At 37.0% G+C, this 17,288-nt stretch overlaps 3 protein-coding genes across 4 annotated transcripts in view; 2 read left to right on the top strand and 1 right to left on the bottom strand.

Annotated features, from left to right (window-relative positions):
- Positions 1–355: 355 nt before the first annotated feature.
- LOC130436125 (uncharacterized) lies at positions 356–9,102 on the bottom strand. Its single transcript, XM_056766991.1, has 12 exons — positions 8,943–9,102; positions 7,379–7,891; positions 6,032–6,151; positions 5,899–5,948; positions 5,647–5,787; positions 4,688–4,734; positions 2,497–2,669; positions 1,778–2,194; positions 1,630–1,686; positions 1,417–1,530; positions 1,276–1,328; positions 356–1,196 (listed from the first exon to the last, which is right to left on the bottom strand). Exons 1-12 carry the CDS (start codon positions 8,983–8,985, stop codon positions 1,038–1,040), a joined length of 1,887 nt encoding a protein of 628 aa, XP_056622969.1. The 5' UTR covers positions 8,986–9,102; the 3' UTR covers positions 356–1,037.
- Positions 9,103–12,992: 3,890 nt separating this feature from the next.
- LOC130436109 (B-cell receptor CD22-like) lies at positions 12,993–15,888 on the top strand. The gene is made up of 10 exons (XM_056766990.1): positions 12,993–13,041; positions 13,253–13,579; positions 13,744–13,989; positions 14,103–14,360; positions 14,506–14,763; positions 14,915–15,178; positions 15,273–15,366; positions 15,451–15,496; positions 15,626–15,706; positions 15,793–15,888. Exons 1-10 carry the CDS (start codon positions 12,993–12,995, stop codon positions 15,886–15,888), a joined length of 1,719 nt encoding a protein of 572 aa, XP_056622968.1.
- A 1,211-nt stretch (positions 15,889–17,099) lies between these two features.
- LOC130438905 (carcinoembryonic antigen-related cell adhesion molecule 5-like) overlaps positions 17,100–17,288 on the top strand; it is a 29,648-nt gene continuing 29,459 nt past the window's right edge. For both annotated transcript variants that reach the window (XM_056771191.1, XM_056771201.1), the window contains exon 1: positions 17,100–17,236. The gene's annotated coding sequence lies outside the window, so the exon portion shown is untranslated. The remainder of the gene's footprint in view (positions 17,237–17,288) is intronic.

Genomic DNA, 17,288 nt, shown 5'->3' with positions numbered 1-17,288 from the left:
AAGATACAAGATGGCACCTTGTTGAGTGCTTTAGCCTACTTCAAAAACAGGAAATGTTGTTAAATAGTCAACTGCTCAGTTGTTTCAATTTAAAAGAATTTAAAACATGAAGGATGGCGATGTGTGTTGATGTCCGACAAATAAGTGTTTGATAAAGATTATTTAACCAATGCTATATTGTTTAAAGTGATAAACGGCAGACCTTTACATGACATCTCATAAAGGTGGAAAAGAAAGAGACAAATTCAAGGCATGATATAAAAACATTTTATTTCATACTATAGAGATTGTCAGTACCTGTTACTTAAGATAATAAAAAAAATACCTTTTTTCTTGCTCTTCAAATAATAAAGAAAATGCAGGAGCGTCACTTAATGTTGTGTTTCAGCAGCTCACCATCTTTCACCAGATTTACCAGATGGGGCTTAAAAGGCAGGATACAATTCTTCTTCTTTTTTCTTTTATTGCGGGGAGGATAAAGTTCTATTTCAATGTTGTAATAAAGGTTTATGATATAATTTTAAATATAATATAGAAAACAGCGATGAAACTTGTCTAGAGTAACTGATGGTATGTTTGGTTTGACACAAACACTTGCTGCATTATCAGTATGAAACTTTGTTGTTTGGAGAAGAACATGCCAAAAGAGTTTCACATTGTCTTTTTGTTGTGTCAATACTGTCCGATTATTAGGATATTTGATATTATTTGACCAATAACACTTGGGCGAACAAAAAAAGTGTGCTTTGCGTAACTTATCATTTTTTATACATATATACACTGAACACATTTATGTACAGTATGCGCAGTGCTCATCTTCCAATGTCTTTTTAACAGAACTGAGTAAATAATTATATAACCTTACTTATTTACTAATAATATTTAAAAACAAATAAGCAAAACTGCACACTGATACATGGTTGTGTAACCTTCAGTTTACATGTAATGTAGAATATTGTTTTGGGTCCTGTCATGTCGTCGAACCTGAGATTTAAGTTACTGAGCTGCTGTACTGTACAGAGCATATTTCTGTAGACTCAAAGATCGGTATAGAATCCATCTTCATGGCCAGTGTTGTCACATACGTTCTGGTAGATCGGATCCTCTGTGCTTTCTAAGTCTTTAGTCTTGTGTTTTGGCATCTGTTTGGTAGCGTTGGCACTCGCATCAAGATAGTTCTCGTAAACAGCGTGACCCTGAATGAAAGACATGGAACAATCTGATAAACTGTTTATAATGTTGGCTGTGTAGCACAACTATAGTTGCATTACTCACCTCGTCACTATTAAACTCATTGTCAACATGTGTAGACGTTCTTGACACACCTCCTAAAATGAGGCAAAGAAAGAGTATTTGTTTGGCATTGTAATAGTGTTTATTTTATTGTCTGATGGTAGAATTTTCTGTTTTACACACTTGCTGATGTCTGGAGTCTCTCTTTGTACCGACAAACACAGACCAGTCCGACTGAAATTACAGTCAACATTACAACCAGTCCCACGACCACGTAGAGGACAGAATATACAGGGACTAGAAATGATGGCAGAAGGAGAATTTAGTTTTTCTTTTAATGACAGTCCTTCAGTTTCCCTTTCATTGAAGATTATAAATCTGTCACAGAACACTGACCTGCTTTTGCGTCTTCGTCAGTAAAAGCATCAGGTGAACTTGATGCTTTGACAAGACCTCGAAAAGGGAGAAGCAACATCCGTTAAGAGACGTAGAAATTATAAATGTGCAAACTATATTCTGACTTGAATTGTTAAACTTGAGGTACCTGTTTTCAGTGGTGTGTGTGTGCTGGTCTCACTGTTTGGGGATGTGAAAACTGAATCTGTTCGTGTGGTCAGCTCTTGTATAGAAGCTGTGTGTGTTTCAGATTCTTCATGTACTCTCAGGTTGATTTTATGAAACGTGTCTACACCAACTCTGTCCACTCCACACCAATAAATCCCAGAGTCAGACTCCTGTAGATCAGTGATGGACACTGTGAACGTTCCTGTCATAGAATCATTCAATGTGAATCTCCCATTAGGTGACCGGTCAGATGATACTAGAACATCTCTGTATTTACATGGGTCTCTGCAGAAATACTTTCTGTTGTTCTTGGCAAAAACATGATGGCATGAAATGATGATGACTTTTCCCGTACGTCCGTCGAAGAAAAGCTCCTCAGAAGAAGACGTCTTGACTTCTGTTAGATGAATTAAAAATAGTCAATTTTGTACATTTTTATCAACTGTCTGATGTGAAACATTTGTGGACTGAGCCGGTTGTATTGTAGGAGAAAAAGCTATTATTTCAGTATTTTAATACTTCATTATTTAGCCAATTTGGTCACATCCAGCTTCTTAGTTTTTTAAAAGTAGGATTTGGTGTTTTCGGGTCTCTTGATGATAGTTAAGAAAAGTAAAAAAAAATGACATGCTTCTCTTATAATGCCAAACAGACAGAATGGTTCCCACAGACTTCATAATAAACATAGAAAGAACTGACCTGACAGAAATATCCAGAACGAGAGAACGCAGTAGAACCTCATTTTAAGCAGTAATCCTCTTATTTCCATGAGTTTAAGTTGAGTCTTCGGAATTGATCGGTGAGGATGGGCCTCGTGAGAGCTGAAAGCGTTCAATAGTAAACGCTTGCTTGTGTCCTCCGTAATCTCATATCTAATCGAGTTTCAGGACACCCACTCCAATGCTTCCTCTTTCAATACTTTTGATTTAGAGAGCTCTTCTCCTTTTAATCATCACATTTGTGTTTTTTGTGTGTGGGAATTTTCTATGGAATTGAGTGGTCAGACTAATCTGAAACCACATACAGTATATGCTGCCTGTACATTACTCAGAATTTTACACTTAAATTTTACAACAGTTAAGAAAAAAAAAATCTAAATAAGTATATATAATAATGAACTTGCAACAATCCATGCAAATTGAGGTATCGTTTATGTCCATTGTACAGAGTATGAAGCAAGTCATTATTGACGTCAAATACTACAAATAAGTCAAAGGTACAAAAATGCGACAGGTGCAAACTTCCAGTTTGAAAAGTAAACACTTAAAGATAAACAGAATTTTGCAAAACAAAAATGACAGAAACTAATGACGCGACACAGCGCCCCCTGTGGTTGTTTAATGGAATTTCCCATTTTTGATACATGCGAAAAATGTATTTATAAATAGAATATATTTGTTTGAATAGCCATTTTCATTTAATTAAATGTCTTTCACGTGATTCAATTCAATATATTTATTAGCGTTTTTCACAATGTGCATTGTTCCAAAGCACCTTTACAGAAGCAAATAAGAAATACTGAATGTCAATGAAGAAAATGTGCAATGCATCACGTCTTCTCTCTACTCTGACCTCGATGCTTGTATTAAAGATTTCCAAGGATGGCATTGAGCTCTACGTTCTCATAGACTGAATGCGATTGCCTCCTTTGGACTTTAGACTTCAACTGCTCAGATTTCATATGTTTGCTGTTCGGTGTGTCTTGAAGATCATTTTCAAATACGTTAGTAGCCTGTATAAACAAAACAGAAACACATTCATGTAAGAACTCGGTTTGGTAGAGGAGGTGTTTTTCTCCATCTTTATTTAAAAAGTTTCAGGGGAATGTGAGGGAATGACTCTCAGACACAGTACCATAACTCACCTCTTCAGCTTTATCTTCATTGTGGTCGACTGGTGTCACTGACCTAAGGCCTAAAACAGTGTCAAAGCAAATAACAAGGAATAAAAAACAATGGCTTGAGGTTTTTAAGTTTATGTTATTATTGTTGTCTTCTGAAAATGTACGGAAGTCTAATATCAACCTCCGTAGAAACCCCACAGACTCCTTCTTTTTTTTAACCCGGTGTCTTTAATGGTGTGAAATAGAGCCTGCACATGCATCCACACATACATTAGATATCAAAGAAACAGTGCTGGTGTTATTTATTTGTAATAACTGTCGGTACATCAAACAGAAAATGTATGTCTATATGGACCGCACCTACCGTGTGGAGGTTAACGCCAGATTCACATATTGCGTCTTTTCCGTGCACATATTCTTTATTCTAAATGTAGACTTGCGGCAGGAAATACATGGTGACGTGCTTTTTTCAGGTGCGTCGGCGTCGCATCGAGATGAAAATATCTCAACTTTTCAGAAAGGCGTAAGCACACGCAGGTCATGTGACAAGAACAAATAGCCAATATAGACAAGCTCAATGAAAATGGAGACACAGATGATCTTAAGGTGAAAGCTTAAGGTATATTTTAGGGCAAACTTAGGGGAAAATTACACTTAAAGTGCTTTATGCAATCGGGCCCAGGTGCTTTGGGAAAAAGGAGAACACCGTACAGCTCGTGTTTTTTTGCGCGGTTTTAGACGCGAAATGTGAATCGGGCCTAAAGCTTTGTGTTAAAGCGATAGTTCCCCCTAGGTTTGAAATTTGTTGTTTATTTACAAACGCTCTGGCCATCTGAGATGTAGGTAAAAAAAATAGTTGAACAACAAAGACATTTCTTTTTTAATTTCTAGTGTGAACCAGCGCTTTAATGCCGAACTGTTGACATCTTGTGCTACTAAAAATGTCCACAGAAGGGAGCACTGTGCTTGACCTCGTCTTACAATGTTGTTCAGGAAGTCATGACAGGGTGATCTCTCTCTCTCTCTCTCTCTCTCTCTCTCTCTCACCTCTGTGGGTAATGTCGTGCCTCTTTAAGCATCAGCTGCTGGTGAAGCTGTAACATCAGAAACACAACATTAGATATTAACATACTGCATTTACAAAATACTGAATGTGTCTACACGTACCACTGGAGCTGTGTCTTTCGCTTTTAAAACACATAGAGAATCGCCCAAATATAACCAGCAGCACAGTAAGACCAACAGCAGTGTACATCAGAAGACCTGAACACATGATAGAGAGAGAGAGAGAGAGAGAGAGAGAGAGAGAGAGACAGAGAGAGAGAGAGAGAGAGAGAGAGAGACAGAGACAGAGAGAGAGAGAGAGAGAGAAGATGTAACTGAAGACATGTGTGTCAGGTGATGTGATCTCAAACATGTCGCTTTAGTGATAGTATGAAATGATAATATCTTGTCCCATATATCCATCTATAGATATCTCACCATTATTTTTTTAAATAAAAGTAGGATTAGATGTTTGGATTAGATAACCGTATTGATGATTGTAAAATTCACCATTGAATAAGTCTGCTACAATATCTGCAGGTTCATGCTGTGGACGTTTCTAAATGTGTTGTTGGAGACAGTAAGTTGGCTTGAAGATTTCACTTTACATTTATTTGAATTTGGCAGACACTTGGGCTTTCAGTATAGTGCATTCAAGGTACATTTATTCGTATGTGTGTCCTCTGGTATTTGAACCTATCAACTTTACATCGATAATGCCAAGCTATACCAGGAGCATAAGTGTGTAAAATGAATTGGTTGAAGTACGTAGTGTTTTTAGTTTAGTAATAGTTTCAAACATACAGGAAACTACTTTAAATGGAATATATTTCTTTCAATAGATATTTTAATTTAATTTCTTTTATGATGTCAATGTAATAAATGTTCAATGCATCACTTTGGTCATTTTAGATCTCTTTACTCTATTCTCGATGCTCGGATCAAAGATTTCCATAAATGACATGTGACTGGCCCGGCTTGAGCTCCACATTCTCATAGACTGAATGTGATTGGCTCTTCAGGACTTCAGACTCCAACATCTTAGATTTCATCTTTTTGCTGTTCCGTGTGTCTTGATCATCATTTTCATATAGGTTGGTATCCTGAGCAAAACAGAATCACGTTTATGTCAAAGCTCAGTTTGGTAGAAGGTGGACATCTCTCAGCGGTAGATCATAGCGAATGACTCTCAGACACATATAGTCATACCTCACCTCTTCAACTGCATCTTCATTGTGGTAGACTGTTGTCACTGGAACAAGACCTGAGATAGTGTCAAAGTCAAGAACCAGGAAGTAAAAGAAAACAATGGCTATTAAAATGATTCAGGGTTGCGTGTTTGTATACCCTCTGCTGTCTTGACTAACTTCTTGTAGTGACAAACAGCAACTGGTCCACAAACAAGTATGACGATTGCGATCAGACCACCAACAGCATACAGCCAGATGTTTACAGACACTGATGAGACTGAGAAAACAAAGAGAGTCATTCACATTCAACATATTCTTGACCAGCAGTCTTCGGCTAAAAATGAGGGCTTTTACAATAAACCGACGATAAATAACACCTGATTTATGCAAAGCTTTTGAGCGAAGGTCGGTAAAATTGTGCTGCATCCGAAAGCCGTTCTAGAATATGTGGCTGTGGCCGAAATAGCCCCCAATACACTCATTCACTATTCCCTACATTAGTCCACTAGTATAGTCCACTCAAAGTAGTGAATGAAAACGAGTGTATGAATTCGGATACTAGTGATACTAGTGTTTCGTCAATGCCGGACTTAAAGTGTTGCGTAGTTTGGATTTGCAGTATAATCTTAACAGCAGAATTCTTTACATGTCAGTAATAAACACACAACAAACATTGTTTTGTGTAAATAAAAAGATAATAAATAAATATTGTTTTGTGTAAACAACGCATTCACAACCAACATGGATTTTGTACAATATTTTTGCAAAAAAACTCGTACATGTAAGCTGTCGCGGAATCTAATTTAAAAACATCTGTATTATTCCGCAACCGCAATCTTCTTCTGATGATGCATTTAGTCAGTGCATTCCTCTTCTTCTCTTGCGTTTTAATGACGGTTGAAAATAGCGCCTGCCTCAAGGTGCATTATGGGTATGGTCTAACCGTTGAGTGTACATCGGTTGTACGCTCGTTATTGCGGTGCATTATGGGATTGAACGAGTGCACTCAACAATGTCCACTATAATTTCGGACACCTCTACAAAATGGATGTCCCCTCATATAGTGCACTATATTAGGGTATAGGGGGCTATTTCGGACACAGCCTAGGATATGCCTATGGACATCTTTTTATCACTGTTACTCAAGCCCCATCTGGTCATTTTATGATAATAAAGTATATTTATAATGATCATGTATGATGAGTGTTACTTTTTCAAATGCACATTATAAGCGACTCAAACTCGCACTGCTTTTAGATCGAGCAGCATTTCCTACTGATCCGAGAGCATTTCTTCACGGACAAGCTACGCATTAAAAAAATATTGTCACATTGCATATCGCAGCCAGCTCGATTTGAATAGGATTTAGTGGTATAGAGATAAATTATCGTGCAAATGTTGATTTTAATAATTATTTGTCAGATAGAAATGCTTAAATGTTAAGGAAAGACAAAATATTGAAGAACATGGGTAAATCTTTACAGAGTAATAATATTTTGGTTACCTGTCACTGAAGGTACGTGTGTGGTGTGTTCAAGGGTTGAAGATCTGGATGTTCTGCTTGATGTGGCTAATTGAGATTCTTGTTGTTGTGTTGATATAGGAAGAGTTTGAGTTATGTCTATGTTTGGGATAAATCGATTCATTTGGAAATGAACGGGGTGATGCGGTTTATTTACAGTGAATGGAAACACTGTGATTTTACCTTTAGATACTCTCAGATTGACCTTCTCATATGTGTCTACACCAACTCTGTCCACTCCACACCAGTAAATCCCAGAGTCTGTCTCCTTTAGATCAGTGATGGTCACTGTGGACGTTCCCTTTCCAAGATACTTCAGACTGAATCTCCCGTTTGGTGACCGATCAGATGATACTAGGATATCTTCCTCTTCGCATGGATCTCTGCAGAAATACTTTCTGTTGCTCCAAGCCCAGCTGTGTTGACATGAAATGGTGACGTGTTTTCCGGTGTATCCATGCGTCTCAATTCCATTTGTAGATGAACTTCTAATTTCTGTGAATAAATTAAATGACATAGAACGAGATAGAGAGAGAAATCTCTCTGTAGCTCATTTAATTTGAAACATGATGCTTAATGTGCACAAAAGCACAATACATGTGAGAGATATTTCATGACAATAGAAGTAAGTTTAGTTTAAGGTCCGTCTCTGATTGATGAGTCGGGTGAACAAACTCAGACCCTGATAACCACTTCCTGTCTTTTGCACCATTTATGTGCATGCACTTTAGTGCTTACCATGCCACACAGATTTGAGATCAGTTTTGTACGGCTGTTGTTATATCTTTAGTGATATTAAATGGGTCATTCTTAAATGGGTCATTCTCACAAAACTCTAGAAACATCATGGCAGTTAAGACTATTGTTATAATATTTATAATTATAAACAACTACAGTTCAACTCTGTTACAAAAAAATTATCATAATAAACATATAAGACAAAAAGTAATTTTAACGTAGGAATTAATTATTTAAGTCGGCTATTTGATAGCTTTATTTCATTTGAATATGAATTTATTATTATTTTACGTTTTCCAATATGTGTTAAATATTGTAATTCAAACAGAGTATAATTAGAATATTCTCAAATAAGAACAATTGGATGTTCTACAAGATAAAAAATAATAACAAAAGATATACAAAAATATTAATGTATTATTAAAATAACTGCCCATGACTGATATTCTCTTCCTCTGTAACACCGTGTCTACGCCGTGTCTATTAACTTTCATTTTATTTGAAAAAACACACCAGTACCCTATTTTTCTAGTTAAAAAACGATAACATCTCATCACGCTGTGTACTGTACACTGCTTTTTTCAGGCTCATTACCGATACAGGTGGTGTTTTGCATTTAAAAAAAATGTTACATGTATAATTTTCCATTAAAACATACTTCATTAATGTCTTATCATGTCTGATTAATAAAAACTTGCTTAGGCATCACAGCTTTGCTGTTTTAGCAAAATATGCTATGGGATTGGCAGTTTAAAATAGTTATGGTGATGAGAATTTGTCTGAACCTTTAATAACAAATAGAACTGACCTGTCAGAAAGATCCATACACACACAACACAACAGAACATCATTATGAGTCTCCAGAGAGTTTGTATAAAAGGAGTTTGCAGATAATCTCACTCTGGAGTCTCTAGCATTGTCTTCTGAAAACAGGGTGAAAGTCTGACGGTTGTATCAAAATCATCAGAAGGCCCACAAACTCCTCCTCTTTATAACACAGAGTCTTTATCTGTGTGAGCCTGACGATGCATTCAGAGTACATACAGTAAAGATCAGGAAGTAAATAATGAAGAAACAGTGCTGATGTTATTTTATATGAACTGTCTGTACATCACTCAGACAGAAAGTGGTTCTTGTATCTCTGCTCAGTGGTTTGATTTCTGCTCAATATACTGTAGCTGCAACACACGCGCCTGGCCTGAAGTTAACTTCCGGCTTGTGTTTGTTGATCGGTCTGGCTAGTCGATAATATTATAACTATTTAGATTTGATTTAATTTATATTCTAAAACTTTTTATTAAGGTCCACACACTACGACTCAAATAAGGAATATTCAAGCATGCATCATAAAAAGCATGCTTTACTAAAGAACAAAGGCAAGCAAACATTTTGTTCACATGTCTCCTTTGTCAATACCAGTCAAACACATGTTTTGATTTATATTAAAACAATATTTATTGTATAATAATTAAGAATTTTATCGTGAATTAATTTTATTACATAAACAATTTGTTGAATGAGTTTATCACATTTAAGGTTTGCCAAGTGACGTTTTTTCTACTGGTAACACAAAATACAGTTATACTGGCTTGACATACTTTTAACTTGCTATCTAATTTATTTATATATTTGGCTTGTTATCAGAAATAATCTGTGGGAACTATTGTGTGTAATTCAATGATTCAATTCACTCGTTAAGAAGGCGATTTGGCGCCACCTGCTGGCCGATATAGTTTCATGTTTACATGTATCATTTAATTGATTCCACCATTTCATAATTACATATTCAGAATGTTACATTTAAAATATTAATCTCATAATGTCTCTTATTTCATTGTATCTACAGTGTAAAGGTTAAGCAGTCTGTGTAAATACAGACTACGTAAAGGTGCTGTTTGAATGGGCATGATGATGTATCTGCGTGTCTCATTGCGTTTACATGAGCATGCACTTTGTGTTTGATTTAATCCTGGATCCCTAAATCCAATTGATGACTTTTGATGAATCAGTATCTACCACGATGTGTCACTGTGGTCTCACAGCTTCAGCACCGCCGCTCTGAGATCGATTACTATGTCTGAGGGGAAACACGCCCCCAGCCATTAGCAAACAGACAAAGAAATACATAAATAAATAAATGTAGGAATAAAAACACATATACATGAATCAATATGGAAATAAATAGAAGTGGAAATAAATAAATGAAAAATAAATAAACGTGAAAAAATATAATTACACATAAAGAAGGAAATAAAAGTATAAATACTCATTCATTTGTGCTTTTTTACATTTCTTCATGGATTGATTTTTGTATTAACTATTTTTAATTTTGTCAGGTTTGGGTTTCCATATCCTGCTTCCATCTGTTTAAAGCTCGTACACGAAAGACGACTCGCCTCATAACACTTGTGATTGGCCGAATGTTACTCCACTCACAAATCTATGTAGATAGCAAAGCAGATAACATGGTCGAAAATGTTGACGTATTAGTATATATGTGAAAGTGTATGTATTCTAGAACCAGTAAGAAAGCACAAAGACTTGACTTGATTCAGTGACTCTGACCTGAGAGGTCAATCAAATCCACCTGTTCACATTTACAGCTGGTTTAAAGCATCAAACATCATCTGTTGGATCTGGACAGACGTTCAGCATCACTAACATTAATTCTAGTCTCAGTGGATGGTTTTACTGTGTGGCTCAGAATAAACATGGATCTCAGAGATCAGATGCTGTATCACTCATTGTTAAAGGTATATTTACATTAAAGATATTACATGTGTCATCTTTTATGGTGTGATCTTTACAACGTCTTTTTTTTAGGAGTTCTGCTGAAGTTTTGTCAAAATCTTCATCATCTTTACCATTTGGTCAAATACCTGTTTCAGGGTTTTATCTTGAGACTGTTCAGTACTTTGGCACCCCAGCTAAGCCACTCCTGACTGCTGGAGCGCCCCCTTCCTCGCTTTCTCTTACCCCAAGAGACATCCATACACAAGTGCCCACATGATTTAGGAGTAGCTGGCCAATTCGTTCCCAAGATCAGCGGATGTCTTAGGTGCGGATTATCGGCCATCTCCAACCTATGATTTTGTCCCCTAAATTGTATAAGCACTGAGATGACCGGGTTTTTCACTACATCCCTGTGCACACACCGTACCTTAACCGCACGGCTTTTATCAAATGACCCGGGCCAAATCAGGCTTTGGTGGATAGAGGTTTGGCTACAACCTGAATCTACCAGAGCCTGATATGTATCCCCTCAATACTCACAGGTATATGATACCAGTCAGCCTGACCAGGGGCAGCCTGTGGCACATCCTGAACCCTGAACATTGTCCCCACCTCCATGACAGGACATCTATTTACAAAATGATCCGGGTCCTCGCAACGCCAACTGACCTTCCCAGACCTCCCCGCCGACCGGTTGACAGGAAGTGTGGCAAAGGCGGGGCGTGGGGAGACTGGAGAAGCAGTGAGATTCATGGGTCCGGGCACTGGGAGACCCGATCCCCAGGGTACAGCTCCGACGTCCTCCGGAGCCAGTCCATTCCATCCTCGGGATTTACATTTCTCTTTGTCGTCCTAGTCTTTCTCTTTCTTTAGCACAGCCAGTCAGCAGTCCGTCTCTCTCCTTCTGCTTCTCTGAGCTATTTATCAGCTCACCACTTACTGCAGTGAAAGGTGTTCATCATTTGCGTTTGCCTCACTTACTCACCGCTCGTCTCCCAGCTCTCTCTCCCTCTGCAGGCTTCGCTAAACCACGCCCCCCTCACTACAGGTTCTACTGTAAACTATATGTATTATAGCCTACTGTTTGTTATGCTGAAATAGCTATTACAGTATGTGTACATTAGAACATGTACACAACAGTAGATTGTTACATACCTGTTCTCATTTCTAAAGGTTTGAATTATACACATCACTGTAAATCGACTCAAATTAAACTGGACTCTCTGTACAGCCTCACTCGTTGTTAAACCGTGTTTTATCACATGATCAATGACTGTGGCCATAATCTCATTCGAAGCCACTCTTCTTGTTCCTCGTCCTCTTCCTCCCCTTAATCCCCTTTCACTCCTCCTCCTCTAATTGGAACTCTTCCTCTTCCTCTTGCTCTCTCTCCAACTCCTCTTACTCTGTTTATATTGTTTGCATCCATTTTTCAAAAGTGTTTGAAAGAAGAAGTGATACTACAATCTTCAAACATCACATAATGCTTTACATCTGAAGCTCCAGCAGTTCTGATCTTCTGACTGCTGTCCTCAATGTTTTGTTGCATGTTCTCCAATAAAGCTTTGACATGATGATGATGTTTGTTGTTATGTGATTTTCAATCTCAAAACGTTAAATTATTCATTAACTTTATTTCTCGAGTTCTGCTCATGTTGTTGAGATGAAGGACACAAACTCTCAGAAACAGGAAGAGATTATTCGCGTCAATGAGCTCATATGAGTCTGAAAACCACCAGCAGTCCGTCAGTTAAAAACGGCTTCACATCTTGTTCATTTCTTATATGTGCATTGACAGAGACGCTCATCACAGCACGGTAAGATCATATTTTCATTGTTTTAAGAATATAAATCAATCTGAGCTGTGACAGAGTGAACAATTGTTAAATGAATTTAAAATTGTAAAATAAACTTGTTGAACTCAATACATGTGTTTACATTGTTTGTGATCATGACTGTAGTTGTTAAAGATGAACATCATGCTCAATACACTTCAGTGTGTGAATGAGGAGTGAATTCTAATGAAACAAACAAACTTAATGAAATGATGAAGAAATGAGTGTTTATGATGTTCACATGTTTATCTCATCTCACATCTGTATGTTTTATGATTGTAGAGGTTGCTATGGCGACGTGTTTCACAATATCTCTGATGTTTCTACTCATGACTGCTGGTAAGTACAGATCACACTTCAGTCTTCACACTTATACACTCACTTTATACATTCAGTCTTCAGTACTCTCAAAAGAGCTTATGAACCATTCACTTCACTCTTTTGTCTTATAATATGAACTCTCTTTTTAAAATAAAATAAAAAACAGAAAGATGATATGCCAAGAATTGGTAACACATACATTTATAATTTCTTTCTTTCTGTGTTTCAGATGTTGATGGTCAGCAGGTTTGGGGAGTGAATTACAATCCTTCATATGTTTGTGCAGTAAGAGGCTCAACAGTGAGAATGTCCTGTATTTATACTCGTGATTATTGGATCACATCATCATACTGGACCAAAACGACACATAAACCTGTTTCAGTGTCACCAAACCTGTGTTCTGACACATATTACAGGGAAAAGGTTCAGTGTCACACTAACAGAATCACTTTAACACATGTGACAGAAGCTGATAAAGGCGTTTACTACTCCATATTTACAAAAGGATACAGTGGAGAATGGAGAGGGACTCCTGGAGTTCAGCTTGATGTCACAGGTAGATCTACAGAATCATATTAACACACAGAGACATGAGACATTATATTGTGTAACTCTGATCTGATATAAATTCATAAAGTTGATGTTGTGATGATATTGATATATTTTATTCTGTATTATGATGATGATCAAACAGAGAGTTTGTTGTTGTTTTGCTGTCAGACCTCCAGGTGGAGACACAACAGAGAGTGAAAGAGGGAGATTCAGTCACTCTTACATGTAAAACCACCTGCAGACTGACTGAAGAAACAACATTCATCTGGTACAGAAACACACAGACATTAACTGAACACACAGTGAAGGGCTTTCATCTGCAGTCAGTCAGTCGTCATGATTCAGGACTCTATAGATGTGCTATAAGAGGATCTGAACATCTGTCCTCTCCTGGTGTTTATCTCAATTTAGAATGTGAGTAAACATTCATTAACATACAAGAACAAATATTTCACACATTTAGATTGAATTTTTGATTGAATAAAACATTTGCATAATCTTTTTATTTTCCTTTTTTTCTGTTGTAGATGCACCAAGAAATGTCTCAGTGTCCATCAGTTCTTCTGGTGTAATAGTGGAGGGTGATTCAGTGAATCTGACCTGCAGCAGTGAATCAAATCCACCTGTTCACATCTACAGCTGGTTTAAAGGAGGAAAACTTGTAGGATCTGGAAACATCTACAGCATCACAAGTGTCAGATCAAATCACAGTGGAAAATACAAGTGCAAGACCAGAAATAAACATGGATTGAAATATTCAGAAGCTGTGATAATGGATGTGATGTGTAAGTGACGGTTATTTTTATTTGATCCTGTAAATGTGATCATTTTGTGCATTTGTTGCTAGAACCAGACCTTTCATTCTAATACCTCTAAATACAAATAAGATTAAATGAAAAAATTACTTTTTTCCATTTTATTCTGTTGTAGATGCACCAAGAAATGTCTCGGTGTCCATCAGTTCTTCTGGTGTAATAGTGGAGGGTGATTCAGTGACTCTGACCTGCAGCAGTGAATCAAATCCACCTGTTCACATCTACAGCTGGTTTAAAGGAGGAAAACTTGTAGGATCTGGAAACATCTACAGAATCTCAAACATCAGATCAGATCACAGTGGAGAATACAAGTGCAAGACCAGAAATAAACATGGATTGAAATATTCAGAAGCTGTGATAATGGATGTGATGTGTAAGTGACGGTTATTTTTATTTGATCCTGTAAATGTGATCATTTTGTGCATTTGTTGCTAGAACCAGACATTTCATACCAATACCCTTTAAATACCAATAAGATTCAATGAAAAATACTCTTGTTTCATTTTCCTTTTTTTCTGTTGTAGATGCACCAAGAAATGTCTCGGTTTCCATCAGTTCTTCTGGTGTAATAGTGGAGGGTGATTCAGTGACTCTGACCTGCAGCAGTGAATCAAATCCACCTGTTCACATCTACAGCTGGTTTAAAGAGAATCAAACATCATCTGTTGGATCTGGACAGACGTTCAGCATCACTAACATTAATTCTAGTCTCAGTGGATGGTTTTACTGTGTGGCTCAGAATAAACATGGATCTCAGAGATCAGCTGCTGTATCACTCACTATAACAGGTTGCTGGTTCATTATTCACTCTTTCTGTTTTAGTTTTTTCGAAAATGTTATGATGGTTGTAAAATATGTTTTTCCATAAACATTTTGTTTTAGGAGTTAAGGGTTCTGTTCTGTACACAGTTTCTGGTATTGTGGCAGGATGTGGAGGATTGTTCTTCATCATCATCTTCATTATCCTGTTTATTAAGTGAGTTTAGTATCTTTTAAAGATTGTTTTATTCATTGATTGTAATGCAGTTTATCACATTTATGAGGTTATTTTTCTCTGTAGGAAGAGGAGGACTGATAGTAGAGCAGAACACATGAATCAGAAACAGGTGAACAAACATCTTCATCTCCACCTGCTGTAGATTCTGCTTCATCTCATGAATCCTTCAGTGCTGATGTCACATTGAACTCTAAATCAAATATTGTTTATGAATAATGATGAACATCTTTCTCTATAGACGGCTGACTTGAGTGATGATACATACACAGCTCTGAATCCTGCGTCCAGAACATCTGCAGACATTTACAACACAATCAGAGTAAATCTGACAAACATTCATTCACAAACATTATTACACTCAAATTCACATGAAAACAAGATCTATTCTTCATGTTTCTTTCACAGTCGGATCAGTGCAGGGCTGCTGATGGCGTCTACACGACTCTTGAGCTTCAGTCCAGATCTTCTGAATATGATACAATAGCAGTAAACACACATTAAACTCTCTCTCGCTCTAACAGTGAGAGCTCTAGTCTGACTGGAATGATGTTATTCCTTTATTCATTACTAACAGTTAATATCAAGCTAATAATACTTTTCTATTATTTAGTCAGTAAGCCATTTAATCATTAAGATTAATTTGAATTTAGCTCATTGATACACATTTGATGTATGATTTTAAACCAGTAATGTTAATAAAGTCTTTTCTCTATGGAAGCGTGTGTAGTTCTGATGGATCAAACAGTTCAGTGTTAGTTCATTACAATAAGAACTCATTTCACTGCTCATGTTGTCTGTGTCGAGTGGAGAATGGATGTTGTGATGTGTTTTATCCACCAGAGGGCTGATGAATGTTTTAGAGATCTACACACTAACACAAATCTTAAAAACACCAGACTGAGATTATTTTAAACAAGTCACAATTGTGCATTTGAAGATGATCTTGCTAACACTCTCTCTCATTTTTTAATGTGCTCACATACGCTCACGTCCTTTATGGTCCAGTACTTATGTCAGCCTCAGACCTCACAGCTCTCTCAACACAATGGCTTTGTCTGAAATCGCATACTTCCATACTATATAGTAGGCGAAAATGAGTCATGAACAGCGTGTTTGAAACCTCTTTATGCCAAAAACAGTAGACTAGAAATACCCGGATGGTGTGGATCGGATGGACACTTCTCTATCTCATGATGTCACGGGAGCTGAGGAAGAAAGACGTCTGTTTTTAACGTAGGTTCCAATAAATTAGTTTCTTGTGAATTAATTGTTCTTATCAACTCTCAAGTGTAGGTTGTTGTTATTACGTCATAGGTCAAAGAGCATACGGGTCACATGACCTTAAAACTTGGCGGATACAGTATGTCCGAAATGTATTCATACTACACCCACTCATACTATATAGAACATACTGTTTTAATTGCTTTTATCAGTTCTTGTTCAAATTCAGGGGGCGCCGTATAGGGGGAAAAAGTTAGGACAATTCCAAGGGCCCCAAAAATAGGTTAAAACAAATAAAATATTATTAAACCATCAGCATTCAGTATATTTATGAATATAATAAAAAAAAAAAAATCTCTTTGTTTTTGCAGTAAAAGTTAAAAATCCCCATTGACCATAAAGTAAACGTCCATATTGACCGGCCACCCCCTGTATCTGAATGAAATGGTTCGGTCCGCCTTAGCGCTCTCACTGATGGTGTTTAGTTTCAGTCTATAGATGCGCCAGAACTACAGTGACCACACGGTTAACTAGTAACTTTAAATCAAAATCTAGTTTTCGAAAAGGTAACGAGAGAAAAGATAAAGGAAAGCGTGATAAACTGTGACCCAGTTTTTCACTAAGAAAGGTGGGTATACTATAGTCTGTGAGTGGTATTAACCTTTTGGCCTAATGTCCAA

Source organism: Triplophysa dalaica, chromosome 2, assembly GCF_015846415.1.
Source record: "Triplophysa dalaica isolate WHDGS20190420 chromosome 2, ASM1584641v1, whole genome shotgun sequence".
Taxonomy (NCBI): Eukaryota; Metazoa; Chordata; class Actinopteri; order Cypriniformes; family Nemacheilidae; genus Triplophysa; species Triplophysa dalaica.
This window is presented reverse-complemented; position numbering and strand designations above follow the sequence as displayed.

Coding starts and splice junctions, on each gene's coding strand:
- LOC130436125 (XM_056766991.1), bottom strand. CDS start 8,985: ATGATGTTCTGTTGTGTTGTGTGTGTATGGATCTTTCTGACAG. Junction 2,670..4,687: donor GCACGACATTACCCACAGAG/GTGAGAGAGAGA, acceptor AAACTCGATTAG/ATATGAGATTACGGAGGACA. Junction 1,329..1,416: donor GAGACTCCAGACATCAGCAA/GTGTGTAAAACA, acceptor GCCTCATTTTAG/GAGGTGTGTCAAGAACGTCT.
- LOC130436109 (XM_056766990.1), top strand. CDS start 12,993: ATGGCGACGTGTTTCACAATATCTCTGATGTTTCTACTCATGACTGCT. Junction 13,990..14,102: donor TGTTTATCTCAATTTAGAAT/GTGAGTAAACAT, acceptor TTTCTGTTGTAG/ATGCACCAAGAAATGTCTCA. Junction 14,361..14,505: donor TGTGATAATGGATGTGATGT/GTAAGTGACGGT, acceptor ATTCTGTTGTAG/ATGCACCAAGAAATGTCTCG.